Source organism: Misgurnus anguillicaudatus, chromosome 22 (assembly GCF_027580225.2).
Source record: "Misgurnus anguillicaudatus chromosome 22, ASM2758022v2, whole genome shotgun sequence".
In the NCBI taxonomy this organism is placed as follows: domain Eukaryota; kingdom Metazoa; phylum Chordata; class Actinopteri; order Cypriniformes; family Cobitidae; genus Misgurnus; species Misgurnus anguillicaudatus.
Genome location: NC_073358.2, coordinates 12,624,776 through 12,640,748, shown reverse-complemented (window position 1 = coordinate 12,640,748; position 15,973 = coordinate 12,624,776). Strand labels below are relative to the sequence as shown.

General features: G+C 36.9%; 1 protein-coding gene across 1 annotated transcript in view; it reads left to right on the top strand.

Annotated features, from left to right (window-relative positions):
* The first annotated feature begins 305 nt into the window (after positions 1–305).
* Positions 306–15,973, top strand: part of npr2 (natriuretic peptide receptor 2) — a 79,995-nt gene continuing 64,327 nt past the window's right edge. The window contains 1 exon segment of the mRNA XM_073861019.1: positions 306–1,246. Coding sequence (XP_073717120.1) covers positions 550–1,246 — 697 coding nt within the window. The 5' untranslated portion in view covers positions 306–549.

Genomic DNA, 15,973 nt, shown 5'->3' with positions numbered 1-15,973 from the left:
TTTGATATATTATGTTGACTGTATTAAAGAATATTTCTCAAAGAATATTCTCTTCAATTATTTTGAAAAACCTTGTTAATTGGACTATCAAGAAGTAGACCTTCGTAGCTCCTTTGGAATTAAATTGGACATTTGACAAACCATACCTTGCAAATCAAAGCTCTTCTGGTAATGATATAAAACGAATTATACGGAGAAGTAATTGTCCTGACAGACAGAGGGAGCCGTTAACTAGTCTATCGCTTAGTAGCTGTCATGACGTGTTGTGGGCCGTACTGAGGGCTGCACTCCGTTAAGTTGAACTCATCTGGATGGATATTATCACATAGACTGGAGTCTCTCACTAGGGAGTCGGACTCAATAAGTCCATTAATTCAAGCACAAGGGGACTCCATCAGAGGGATTCAATTAAGAAAGACGTTACGAATGGATTGTTTCTTTCACTTAAATAAGGATTTGTCTGACTGAAAAAAAAATCTTGAGTTTGATCTGAGAAGAATAGCCTCTTACCTGGTGTGCGTCCACTTGGAATTGTTTGTTTCACCTAAGATGGGATCAGGATTTAGGATGGGCTATAGATTCATTGTGTTGTTTATCTACGTACTCATACCAGGATGCAGAAGTGAGAAAGGAAATATAACAGTAGCCGTAATGTTGCCAGACAATTTAAAGTATCCGTGGGCAATGCCGCGCGTCCTCCCTGCTATTCGGATGGCGCAAGAGAAAATTCACACAAGCGCACTTTTACGGGGACAAACCATAAACCTGTTAAATTTCAGCACAGAGGACTCGTCAGGTTCTTGTTCCGAAAACGTGGCTCAAATCATCGCCGTGGACACGAAACTTTACAATAAACCAGATGCGTTCATCGGACCTGGCTGCGCGTATTCGGTCGCGTCGGTGGGAAGGTTCGCATCTCATTGGAAACTCCCGCTGATAACTGCTGGAGGACTCGCGTATGGTTTTGATACGGGGGAAGAGTTTAAAACTATTGTCAGAACGGGTCCGACCACAACGAAACTCGGAGACTTTATCAGTTACCTTCACGCACATTTTAACTGGACCAGTCGCGCGCTAATGATTTTTCACGACCTTAAACAGGACGATCGTCCGCATTACTTCCTCTCCGAGGGCATTTACATCACTCTGCGGGGTGAAAACATCACTGTGGATGCCTATCCTTACGAAGATCACCAGTCTTACAATTATAAAAATATCATCACGTTTATTAAGGACAGCGGAAGAAGTAAGTTTAGATTCAATTCAACAAGTCAACAAATCCAGTGAAGCTTACTGTAAATACACTATGCGAATTAAATAACCAAAAGGTACAAACACTGTAGTGAAATATAGACTACACTGTTAAATGATGTGGTGTCTAACAAATTTACATTGCATAAAGATTATATCGAATGAAGCATCTTTTTATGCGCCTTCACATCTCAAATGACTGTATGCTAGCTCTAATGCTATTGACATCCTTTCCATATTAAAGTTATAAGGAATAAACCTTTGATTAGGGGTGACACCACCTGTGTTTCCCCAGGCTGTATTTTTGGCCCTCTTGTGCCCTCTGAGAGTTATTTACAGCACCACCAATTCGGATTCCTTAGGAAAGCATGCACCTTTATCCTATAAAAAAAGACACATATCATCAATCAAGGAATTTTTGTTTTTTAGATACCTACAAAACACATATTTATATGATGCTTTAAAAGTGTTGAGGTTGTAACTAGGTCAGAAATAGCAAGCATTCAATTCAGTAGACTCTTTTCCCATTAAAGTAAAAAATGGTTTAACAGTCTGATGCCATTTTAAAACCTTTCTAAATTTCAATAAGTATTTGTTTTTCTCCTCAAGTACAGGTATGAAAACTCATAAACTAACACCATACACTTTAAATAATAATGGTTCTAAAAGGGTTCTTAACAGCTCTGCCATAGTTCTGGTTCTCCAAAATAACTTTTTTAAAGTTCTTTCTAACCCTAGTCAGTAGAGTCATTCACTACGAAGAACATATTTTGCAACAGAAAGGTTTTATGGATGTTTAAGGTTCTTTATGGAACCATACATGCAGGCATAGACCATCTTTGGAACCATTATTTTTAAGAGTGTATGGCTCGTGACAAAACAATGGTTCTTTGTTGATCTTAAGGGGCTGCAAAGAACCTTTAACCTTTTTTTTAATGAGTCTTTGTTACAGTGCTTTACATTCTTGTAACCTGTCAAAAACAATTATAGTTGCAGGACTGAAAAAATACAATGGATGGAGAGAACACACAAAGTAGTGTATGTCACTCAGACAAAGATTCCTTGAGTCCATAAGCAGTATAGGGATTGAGTCAAAGATAATTAATTTGTTTATTTTTATTTAATTTGGGAAATTTTCCATTCATTTTACAGCAAACAAGAACACATTGAGCTGAGTTTATTATAAATCAATGATGACTGCATAATATTCTAAGGATTTGATGTAGGGATGCATAACGATTAATCGCGATTAATCTATAGCAGAATTAAAGTTTCATCATGTGTGTGAACTGTGTATAATAACTTTGTATAGATAAATGCACACATGCATGTATATATTTAAGAAATATTTACATGTGTATATACATTTGTATATTTATGTATAAATATAAATACTTAATATATAAATATATATTTTTTCTTAAAATTACACATGCATGTGTGTAGATTTATATATAAATAATTATTATACACAGTTCACACACATATATGATGTAAACAAGCACTTTTATTCTGCTATAGATTAATCACGTTTAATCGTTGCGCATCTCTAATTTGATGTAATAAACCCAAATTTCAGATGTCATATGATTTTTCAGAAATCAGAAAACATGTTTTTGTCTCTCATCAAATATACTCCAACTATTTGGAACGCATGATGTAGGCCTATCTTTTGAACAGAGGAAGGAATGCTTTCTAAGAAGTGTTGCAACAAATCAGCAGTTCTGATCAGAAGTTATATATCAGCATCTTTACGAAAATCATTAAATGTTTGTCATAGTTTAAAGGGATACACCCATAGATAAAAAAAATTTCTCTCTCTCTCATGTTTTTACAAACTTGTATGAATTTCTTTTTTCTGATGAACACAAAGGAAGATATTTTGAGGAATGTTTGTAACCAAACCGATCATGAGCCCCATTCACTTCCATAGTAGGGAACAGAATATTATGGTAGTGAATGGGGCTCATTATTGATTTGGTTACAAACATTCCTCAAAATATCTTTCTTTATGTTCATCAAAACAAATAAATGTATACAGGTTTGTATGTAACAACATAAAGGTGAGTAAATTATGAAATATTTTTAAATTATGGGTGAACTTTTAACATGTATCTAACAAAAAAGGCTTTCTCTGAGATGCCTGTAAGCTATTTAGTCTTTATATTTTTTTGTTTGTAAAAACAAATTAACTGTTGAAGAAGGGAAAATTTTAAGACACAAACACTAAAAAACATACGCCACATTTTTTTTTACCTAATAAGTTTATTATCTCTGCAGTGCCCGTCCGTGTTCAGCTCTTTTGGTTTTAGTGAAACAGAGAAAAAAATCAATAGAAGATTTTGTCTCATAAGAGGCTGAAAACAGCTGCAACTGGCAGCCAGGATGCAGCCTATTGAATACAATCTGATAGCATTAATTGGGTAGATGGTTGTCCTGTTCCTGATTTTGTTATGTTTAATGATCGATTCTGTCAGATTTGTCAGGGATCCATCGTTTTCGAAAAATTATCAGATGTGGGTCTAATAAATGCATGTATTTCCGTGATCCCCTGATTTATATCTCATCATATTTTGGGAACATAAATAACATTGTGTAGTTGTGTAAACTTTGTCGTGCTCATAAAACAAAAATGTTCAGTGGTTTTATGCACAAGTTATAACTTCATCAGAAGTCTAGTATTTCTGTGTCTGGTAAGGTAGTCATGCCAAAGTCCTAATGAGTTTCAGATCGATGGCTTTCGTTGCTATGTTCATACTGCCATGGCAACATGCATCCATATCTCTCCCAGTCTCTCCTTTGAACACAAAATGCGTAGGAAAGCCCCATGTTGCTTTTCGCTTTTTAAATACTTTAATTGTCATTTGCCATTTTTCGAAAAATAATATTTATTCTCCCATAAAGAATAAGGTTTAAACAATTATTTTGTGCTGTTATTTGCCTGCCATCAGATTTATGTTCTTATCAGAAACTTACTCAGTTTAACTTGGTTCATAAAGTGCCACAATCTGCCGTCCTACAGTATGTTTACTCAATAAATACGTCACTGAAACAAGTGATAGAATCGCCACATGACATTTATCCGATAATATTTACCTTATCATTTATAGTCTTTGGGAGCCGTTCAATATGTCTAGATTGTTCTGACATTTAACTACCCTATTATAATGTGAGAACATTTCGAGCACTTTTATGGCTAATTGCTTGCAGTTGTCGTTTTACTGTTGGAGCTTGATTGTCCGCTCGCAGTTCCTGATCAGCTATTCGCTTGTAAGGTTCATTTAGTATGCGAGTAAAGCAGCATGTACAACCCTTTGAGCTAGGTTTACTATCATCTAATTTTAAATAAGCATTTCAAACATGCTGCATTTAAAGAACCCTTGCTTAATGTCAGCTTTGGCACAGCAGGTAATGCATGTGTTTATGTTTCAGAAATAGCCGTGTACATGGAATTTATGTTCAAATTGTATTGGTATTAACTAGCGCAGTGGATCTCAAAATTTTTCCGCATGCGGCCCCACTTTGTGTACGGTGCATTCCTTCATGGCCCCCCCAAAGAAAATGTATGACAAAAAAACTGTCCTAGAATGTAACATTTTAATTAAACAAAACATATCAAGTTATACAAAGTAGTGCTGTTGGTTAGTAGCCTTATTTTTTAGGTTTAATTACACAGAATTAATGATAAATGAATGTATTTTTATAAATTTCATAAAACTGGGGCCCCCCTGGCACCATCTTGAGGCCCCCAGTTTGAGAACCACTGAACTAGCGTTAAAGTGCCCATATTATGACTGATGTTATATAGGTGTATGAGTTCCATAAAGCATGTTTCAAAAGTTGTTTGCTCGAAATAGCTTGTAGGAAAAGATTGTTACCCATCTCTAGTAGCCTCTGTTTCAGTGCATTTCAGATTGTGCCGTTTTGAGCTGTCATTACATATTTATGAGCTGCTGCTCCTTTGATCACACCCCACTACTAACGTCATGTGCCCGTGCGCATGCTCAGTGGTATCGTGAGCAGTACAGACCATACTGTGTTATTATTTTTATATATTATTATTATTATTAACGGTTTATGTTGCCAACAGACAGATCAAGCAGAAAAGTATCACTAATAAGTACACTCCAGGAGAAGAAACTCATGGCACACAATGATTCCAGAGTAAATTGTGATGTAGCAGTCTCAACAATACACTCGTTTTCCCTGGACAATACTAACATATTCCCGTTATAAAACATTTTCAAACGCATTATTTTCGCAAATGACAGAAATTTAGACCCGGCGGGGGATGTATACTGCTTTTGGACCGCATGCTAATTGCTAGAAGCTAGCGGGAGGTCCAGACCGTAAAGTTATAAGAGACTCGGGGGTACGTTGGCCTCGTCAGAAAAGCCGGATCGGTAAGGCCTGGTCTTGGTTAGTTTGGCAAAACACTTTTAGTTTGGCAAAGCACTATAACTTAGTTCAAAGCCGGATCGGTAAGGCCCGGTCTCGGTTAGTTTGGCAAAGCACTATTACTTAGTTCATGTAGAATTATAAAATAAAGCCGTTTAATTTTTTTTAAATTTCGAAACCACGCTGCAAACTATCTAGCCTGCAAAAAATATATATATAGCTACTGTCTACAAACAATAACATGTACATTTAAAATGTATAATTTACGGCATTAGCATCAATGTATGATCTCTGTTTTGAGATACAGATGCTCTAGCATCATAAATGTAGTTTGTGACTGAAGATGACAACATGCAAAATATAACGTGACTTCTTACCTTTTGTGTTGATATAAAGATCGCGAATCGAATCAAGTCTGTTTCAGATGTGTGAATAATCCATGAAAGTCCAATAAAATCCAATGACCATTTTTGTCCACAAATGCGTATAATCCATGAAATATAGATACATAGTCTGTTGTTTACATCAGATTTCGCATGAACGTCTTATCGCCTACAATCTGAGTACAATTTGCGTCGTAACACATTGTATATGAGATCACATTTTAGGTTTAAATATAATATAAGTATAATCCATAATATTCAAATAGCGCTGTTATTTCCGTGAGACATGATAACAGCATAGAGGTATCAGCGAAGTGAGTGACTGCTCTGTGCTCTCTCTAGCTCCCTGGTGGGTGGAGACCTGCGAGTGGGGTGGTGGGCGGGAAAATTCAAACGGAATGTGACGAAACGGCTAGTTACGTTACTTCAGAGCTGAGTTTGAACGCGCGCAATCTGAGACTCAAGGCAGAGGACATTCAGAAACCTGTATCTCACTCAAAACAGCATGGATGGATTTTTTTCCAAGTTTGTATGCGTGTGGAAGCATCAGAGACACAAAATAACACCCCAAAACCCAGAAAAAGTGAGTTTTTCATAATATGGGCACGAGCGTTAACAAAGATTCAATGCTTTTACTAATTTTAACAAATACAGCCTTATTGTAGTGTTACAGTTAAGTTTAAAAATCCAGCCTGGTCTCACTGTTAAAGGTAGGGTAACAGATTTGATCCTGAAACATTTTTAATTATGCTGGTTAAAAGTCTCCTCACATCCTGATAGCAATCACTGTGTTAAGTTGTTTAAATGTATTTGTAGAAATTTATGTCATCTGTGAAAGGCGTAGGATCAAAAAATGTTCAACCAATCATAGATTTCGATCCGAACAGACGTTTCCTTTTTTGTCCCTCATACGTAAGCATAATTTGAATGCCCACCGTGCAGCGAGTCCACTCAGACACCATACGTTATCGGCACGTTCACGTGCACTCACCTCCTGTCTGTAAACAGTTAGAATAGCAAACTTTTCTGCTGAATTGACAACCTACACAGGAGGCACAAAACGAAAGGCATCTTTTATAACAACAACAGCAAAAACTGCCTGGATCAGCAAAGAGCAAAAACCCAAATGAACATTGGTAACTTTACTGCTTTACCACGAGATGCAAACAGCTGCAGGAGGCAAAGGGTCTGAAAGGGTCATTGCACTGTTTATTTTGCCAAGGTAGTTACTCGATATGTTTGTATTGAGATGGATTCAGATATTCTACTTTGATGAAAAATTGTGTTGCTTATGAAATTTGTGTTCGTTTACGGATTAGCGTAACGAAATAGTTACTACGTCTACACAACCGAAAGTGTGCTTAAATTAATTCTGATGTAAACCAGTTGGTTATGTTGGTTATTTTGGAAATGTTATTCACTTTGTACTGCAAACTTTTCTCACTGGTGAATGAGACATGAGATGTGACCGTCTGATCTGTGCGTGTTCATGTGTTTTGAAAGAGGCGTGACTTTGGATGGCGATTTGACTGGAGGGTGGGATCGTGATTTCATTGCTAGGTGGCAACCGTTAGCATTTTTCAAAATGTGAAACCCTACCTTTAATAATTAGTATTTACACGTAACTTTTAAAAACAAAAAAACATATTTTTTGTACGTTTAAATAGATGCTAAAACGTACAATGTAGACGTATTTACATAATTTAAACGTAGCATTATTACGCTTTTATAGCTAAAAAAAACGTAAAATATTTACCTATCTTTCATTCCATAAAAATTGCTGTATAATTTCCCTTTAACCATTTTAGCGATATGTTACCACCTTAACCCTACCCCAAACCTTACCCAAACCCTTTTTATACAAAATGTTTAATACGTGATGTTTTTTTATATTATGCAACATAACGGACAGATATTTTTAGGAACATTTTAGTAACAATAGTAACAATATAGCATTCAAAAGATATTTTAAGTCACTACAGTTTTATGCAAACAGTTTATTAAAATCATTTCACGTTACTGTTACAAAAAGCATAACAGACAGACAAGTGTAATCACAACAACTTATTTGTTGCGAATATTAAAATCAGTACCAAAAGTAGTTACAATGACGATGTGCTGCGGCCAAGGTCCTCTCTGGGGTATATGAAGTAAAGTAAAAAGAAGTATTAAAGCAACACTAAAGAGTTTTTTTTTACCTTAAAATAACGTTTCCAAAAAAGTTTCAGTCGTTCATCCACTCAAAACAAGGTGAACGACACTTTCACATTCGCTTTGCAGCCCTCTATCGGCCAAAACCGCACTAAAGAAGTTTCCAACCGTCGGGTCGCGGTCCTGTAGTTCGAGTGAAAACTACAAAAACTTGCCTTACGGCAGCTCTACAATCGAATCAGAGCCAGCTTTGCTGCAGTAGGCTAAATTATTTATGACAGTGGTAATGGACATTTCCACTTCCAATCTGTAGGGGGAGCAAAAAGCAAAAACTCTTTAGTGTTGCTTTAAAGTTATTAATCCAAAAGAAAGTAGATCTGGCTTCCCTCTGTCACGGCGCATTCTTTTAAATTTCAAACATACACCAACGGAAATGACGCAAATATGTCAAGTGCAAACAAAGAGCCAATGAGCTATTGATATAATTGCCGTAAAGCAATGTGCCGTAAAGCTTCTTGAGGCGCGCTATTTGAATTCAAATTTATAACGAACAAATACCACACCAGCTAACCGGTGCATCATACAATGATCATAAACAAAATAGAAGAATCATAGCAAAGCGCTCTAAAGAAACGCTGCCAAGTGTCAACAGTCGGTATTAGCCTGGCATTTCGAGACAAGTTCAAAGGCTTTTGTGGACACAGGGCATTAGTGTATTTTAAAATAATTTAAAACAAATAGTTTTAAATGAAACTATTCTGATTGGATAAATGTTACACCTGCGATGTTCACATTCTTTATAAATAAAGCTATGTGTTACCTGGCAACTGCAAATTTACTTATTAACTACTTTTATTAAAATACTATCACTACTGTTATTACGGCTAATATTACCTTTTAACTACTATAAATGACTACTTTTAATTAGTCTTTGCTTCTTGTATTGTCTGCAATTGGTAAAATCGCACAGTGTTATCAATAGTCTTGTGTTCTTAGTGTTGCTTTATCTTGTTTATATATATTTAAAATCTTATACATACATGCCAAAAAAGTGGTGTTATAATTCAGTAGGGTTAGGGTTCAGATATTAATTATCCAGCGTTGTCTCAAAATTCAGGATGTTTCTTACTATTTTGTGCATGAGTTCTGTTCCTCTGACCCTGAGGTCAGATTCATTAATGTCTTTAGTTGTTGTTGTTTGGGCTTGTTCCGTCTGTGAACTCAAATTCCAAACATCAATGAGATAATGATCAGCCCTTAAGGTTTGTCATCATAGCCCTGCTCTTCATTTCAAAAATACTTTTTACTTGTTCACCGGTCTGTTCACTCATTTGTTGGATAGACACACAGTCAAGGGTGAGGAAATGATGAACTTAATTAAAAAATCTTGCAAACTCAAGCTGCCCAGATGTGCACAATAACTCTACATCTTTTTCCTTTTGCTTTTTACAATACATGTGGAAAAAAAGCAAGAAAACATTTTAATTAATAATAGTGTTTATTACAGCTAAATGTTTTCACTTTTTAAACCACGTATGTCCATTTTGCAGATTTTGAGATTTTTCGACGGATTGAATGTCCAGGTTCATTTCCGTATACAGTATGCGTCACATACCTAAATGGCCAATGAAAAGTTGTGAAATCATGTCATCTGATTTTCACGTATATCCATTTGGTGTCAAAGCTGTCAATCACACCACGTATCTCCCGCCTGTGAAGCGTCTCGCCGGTCTCATAAAGTTTCATAGAAGCTCAGCATTGGATATAGCTGAATAAACATAGCCTGTGAGACAATATCTTTCCTTCATCGAGGTAAACGTTTCCCCCTGATGCCAGACGTACGTCTAGGAGTGACTAAATTACGGTAGGACTGTGCAAACAAAGTATCTGTCTAGCATAGTGCTATTTACGCTGGGGACATCCCACCGCTTTTTGAAGGCGTTTGGTTAAAATGTTCTGAAAAATCAAGCGATGCTTAAGATGGTTTTGTGGTCCAGGGTCACATATGTTGCGTTGTGCTTATGGTGTGTTTTCTTGTACATATGTAATGAAATTCATTGCAATCATTGACTAAACGCGCTGCTGTTTTCTACGGTATGGTGCTTTGGCACTGTTCGGTTAAGCTGGTGTTGCAGGGACTGTTACATGTGTGCAGTCGACATTGTTGAGGGTTTTATGCTGCTGAGTATTTTCTTGTTGTTGACTGGCCAACGCTATGCCCATGTTTGATGCGCCGTTATTCAATATTTTCCCCGTCCTGCAATAATGTTTTTTATCTGATCTTTTGTCCCCACCACTTTTCAACACAAACTGACGCCCCTGCTGTCTAGTATTACCATGTCAGTGTATTGATTCATTGTCCCTTCATAGCTTGCAAGAGACATTTAATACACTTATAATTAATATTAAATAAAGTAAGCGTATTTAACTAAGACATAGGCTATTTAATAAACTGAGCGTATTCATCTGTCAATATGAAATGCGACTTGGGCATTCTAATTAATGATCGGAAGAACGCGTATCGACCACAGTTACTGTAAAATATGCACGTATGTCCATTTAAACTCAATTTTGGTCAAATGTGGATTATATCATTACACTGGCAAGAATATGGTTACATGTAAAGATGCCGTACCAAGTATGACAACGCTACATTTAACTGCTTTTGATATACAGAGTTTCATCGGGCAGCGACGATAAGCTACATAAAAAAATGCTGGGTTATTTATAAATAGGGATCACTTATCAAGTCTAGTTCTTGTCGATACTGTTATTGATACTACTCTCTATAATTTGTGTGTGTGAAATCTGACATAATTCATCTTAGCCGTGGTTGGGAGGATTTTGGATATCATTCAGGAAAGCAAAATGATAAGCATCAGCTTCTAATTCGCTAAATTGAAGCCCCCCCAACCTAAAAAATGCACTTTTAAATTTGTTTCTAGCTGAAAATGAGTCGCCAGTGTTGTTGTGCAGAAACATCCTGTTATTATACAAATCCATATATTTTTCTTTGTGTAATCTCCTTTAAATTTCAACAGTCATACAAAACAGGCTGTTGGGGATTCCCTATCAATGTGATGTCACATTGATTACACCCCAACCGTAACCGCTCACAGACTCCACCTTATGAGCTAGTAGTTCAACCTTTTGCCAGAGACACATGTTTTGATGTAGTCCAAAGCACATGTGTTAGCATTCTACCCCCTACTTTAGATACGGGGAGGGGAACAGAAGCTTTCTTCAACATAATATAATAAAAGATCTGTGATGTATTTTGAGCTGAAACTTTACAGATGCATTACCAGAGGCTATTTTTAAACACCTAGGTCAGGAGCACTGTAACACCAAAGTATACAAAGAAAAAACAATGCAAGTATTGTTAACAGTATCATTTGTCCTGAAGCTTATCAATAGTCTGGTACCCAATTTCTACCCTTTTTTACAGTGTAGATTTTTAGGTTGTCTGGTGGGTGCTACTTGCCCATGTAAAACTCACAACCCCAATGGTTGGTAGGGTGTTGCTTAGGGATACAACGAGTATTCGGCCACTGAAAATTTTCAACCAAAAATGCCCCAAAAGAGCATTTCCGTTTTTCAGCCGAAAGACTTTTATCACCGAATCAATACGGCCGAAATGTTGTGATGAGACAAATAGAAACCGTGACCTGGAGTGCGTTTCCCGAAAGCATCGTTAGCCAACTACTGTTGTAAGTTTCGTCTTTACTAACAAAGTTCAACGATTTGTGTTTCCCAAAACCACAGTTCAAACCAACATTCGCAAGTTGCATCGCAAACTTGTGTGGTTTGAACGACAGCTTTTCACCTGTCGTTAGAAGCATCGTTCCTTGTTATTATCATATGTAGACTTACCTCGATCATGCTTTTGAACAAAATAAGCAAAAAACATGTAGTACAATGTATATCCATTATTCTAAATGTATAAAAAATTTATTTTACGTCTTTAGGTTGGTAAACTATGAGCTTTAAGACCCTGGGGAATCCCTTGGAAGAGTGATGTAAGAGGGAACTAAATGAATTAAATTAAATATCTTGAAAATAAACAACAGATAACTAAATCACGATAACAAATGCAATGTCTTCCGATGCAATATATGTTATTTACAGCAATAATCTGACATTAAATCTATTTGCACAGATTAATTAGTACTTCACCTCCCACGTGACATCATCAACTATGTTGTTAAACCAAGATGGTTCAAACAACGAATGTGCGACAAAGTTACTATGCTTTTGGGAAACAGTAGTGAAAAGGTAGTTAGTTTCTCCAACTATGCATCGTACTATGTTGGTTCAGCAGCGAGTTGCGTCGTTGTTCGGGAAACGCACCCCTGCACATGCTTGTCTGGAGCATGTCTGCGGTGTGGACATATTTCAGTAGGCTATCCCTGTGTCTCTATTTTGTTCCCTAGCTCCTGAGGTCGTGAATCAGTACAGATCGACTCGTATGCAATTCGTGGATTAATACGCAAATTTAAGTAGGGAAAGTTTATCATTTGCATGGGTTTCAAAGGCTTGCAAATGTTAACATTCAAGTAATTTTAAACAATTTAATCACAAAAGGGCACTAAAGTGAGCAGCTTTTTGTACACACAGACGCACATGCCGGTCCAGCTTCAGTCAGATGTGATCATTACTATGCCCTTCAAAAATCAGAACTCTTGATCTGTAAACTTTAGATTGAGTTGCGCTATTATGTCTGTAGTCCATTAACATACATTTGGCGAATAGAGCAATGAAAAACAACGTAATGTTTTTATGTGGAGTAACTGTTTATGCTGCACCGTTTGGAATTCGTCCTCCGTGTGTGTGCGTGTTTAAGGGCACTCAGTAGTGCATACATGGAGAGACGCGTTTCAAAAAGCAAGCAAACATAAAATCTTTCTATTCTTGACAGGGCACATACAAACAAAATGATCTCCACAGTATTCTTTTTCTAATAAAAGCATTTGTTTATATCTTAAATGTATGTATAGATTACAGAAACCAGTCTGTGCTTATTTGCTCTAAAAGAGACAGTGACTTCAATTAACCAACTTAAGTCTGTGTCATTAATGTTAATCAAACAACCCAAGACAAATAGAAAATCACTTCTGTAGCTCTAAAAAATAATAAAGACAGTGTTATGATTCATTTAATTTGATTTCTGTACCTAATGCTAATTTCAGACCTTATAATGTGCAACTTTGTTCTTTTTTTATAAATATTTGTAATTTCTTTATTTGTTATAAGATTTTTCCCACCCCTTTTTTGCTCATCCGAAAAATAATCAGATCCGTTCCTCAAAAACTGTGTGATCTGAACTCTGACTTTTGTGATCCGTCACATCCCTAGTAAAGTACACAGTAATAGCCATGGTACTAATAATTGGCATAATTTATTTTGGTGTTTCGGTTTTCGGTCTTGGTTTCAACTCTTTCTGTTTTCGGTTTCATCCAAGAATTTTCATTTCGGTGCATGCTGTGTGGTTGCTTAGGTCTTTAAAATGTTAGTCGCTATGCTGTTCATAGAGTGTTCTGCTGTAGGTGGTCGTATTCATCTGTAGCACAAATGGTGCTCTGCACCACCAAAATTTAATACTTACCGGTAAGTGATTTTTAAAATGATAGTTTATGAAAAGGTTATTCGCCACCAGTTGCAACAGTTTCGAAAAAAAAAACGTACGTTGCTCGCAAAATGAACTATTAATTTGGCAGCAAAAGAACAGCTGAGCGCAGTCGCACAACAAATCACGCAAACTGCGAGTCTATTTCGGCGCATCGGCGTGCACTGTGGACTCTTGTGTAACAAAATGTTCTCAGGCAGTTTTCATGGACTTTGTATAAGCCAGACTCAGGCAGACCCTTAAAAAATTATATAACACCACGAACATTTTCCTTGCCTTCTTGTATATTTTCTTTGGAGTTTGTCCAGGAGACGGCAGGACGGCTTGGCTTAAGTTTGTCTGCAGGCTGGAGGAGCCTGAGAGGCTTGGTCTAACACTTAAAGAAATGTCTGCTGACTGCAAGCCCGGGCCCCTGATCTGGCGGGCAGCAATGCTGAGAGACACTGCAAATGGAAATAATGCCCATAGAGTAGACCCCAGGGAAAACACACACACAGACACAGATGCTTTGGCACGTGCATCAATACGGTGCTATGCAGAGAGGAAGAGAGCAGTATACTGTGCCTCAATCCGAGTCAGGTACAGCCCACAAATCATGTGAACATCTAGCAGTTATTATTAGTGGTGTTTGCTAAGGCACGCATCACTACTATTATATAAGTACTAAACCCCAAGTATTATATTTCAACATGAAACTTGTCCTGCACCATTTGTGCTGTGTTTATTCAATTCAATTTTATTTATATAGGGCTTTTCACAATTGGTAATTGTTTCAAAGCAGCTTTACATTAATAGAAGCAGGGAAAAGCACAGAAAAATCGACAGATAGCACAACATAATACAGATAGCATAAGCAGCTAAATTTGCTGCGGCTATGAATCAACATTATAAGCGAGCGTATTAATAATATAACGTATAGAAGAGGGTGCTAAGTAAAGCCAATGACTGCTGACTCCCCGGGTTAATAAAACCCCCAAGCAGGGCTTAAAAACGAAAAAAATTAGCAATCGTTTCACTCCGAGCAGAATCGATATTTTAACGTTTCCGTTTTTGCGTTTCTCATTGAACATTTACGTTCCGAAAACGGTTTACCTAGAAAAAATACCGGTTAATAACGTTATTTTAATTCAGGCTATACTTTAACAAATGCATGCATACAGACTAATTTTCACACAAAAATAATAACATAACATGATATAACTAAACTTCAACATTTCATTAATTGTTAAAACCACAAAAGAAATACCTGCATTAATTTTAAGTATAAACAGCTGAAAAAAACGACCCGTTTTATGCCGGTCTTTTACTGGTTGAAACCGCAGCATACTCTGCTGGATGTTTACGTTAAATATGCCTCTGTAAGTTACTTCAGTGAATCCCGGCTACTGTACTTCTCCCCCACATCCTTTAATATTGCAGACAGACAGCTTGTCGTAAGAAAAATAATAACGAAAAGGAATTTCTTGGTGGCGACCCATCTAAAAAGTAATTGACAGTGGTATAAGTCCCCTGGCTTTTTTGAGTTACAGTTTGCATCTTCATATTTCCAAGCAAGTTTTAACTTAAACATACCTCTGAACATTTGATGGGTAGCTTTGTCTTAAATATTAAAGAAAACGATAAAATAACGTTATTAACCGGTTAATGGTAATTTTAAATAAACGTTTCTGTTCAGAACAATTAAAATTGATTTCGTTTTCGTTTTTGTTCCTGTTAAAATTTCGTTCGTTTCCGGTTTTCGTTTTCGTTCCTTGAACCGGTTCAGAGCCCTGCCCCCAAGTAGAACTTTTTAGCCAGCGGAAAAGTCCTAGGAGGAAAATATGTGTGTGTAAACTAAAAAGGAGATTAAGCGGGTTCTGCCAGTGGTTGTTGGACAGGCATCAGGTGGGTATCACGTTGAAGGATGGCCAGTAGATCCAAAGTGTGCCGACTTTCACATTTACAGGAACTGGGTCCGTTTGTCTCATTGTCCTCGGGGTCGAGGACGAGACAGGGAGAGAGAAACAAAATCCTATTAGCGTAGGGGCCATTCACATGTAATGCAAGTGTCACACAGAGATGTGGTTTAAATCAGCTTGGTTCCAGACAGGCTAACTATTGCGGCATAAGTATGTTACCCACAGTTGAGGATTTAGCAAATTGGGGGCCCAAGGTGAAGGTATCT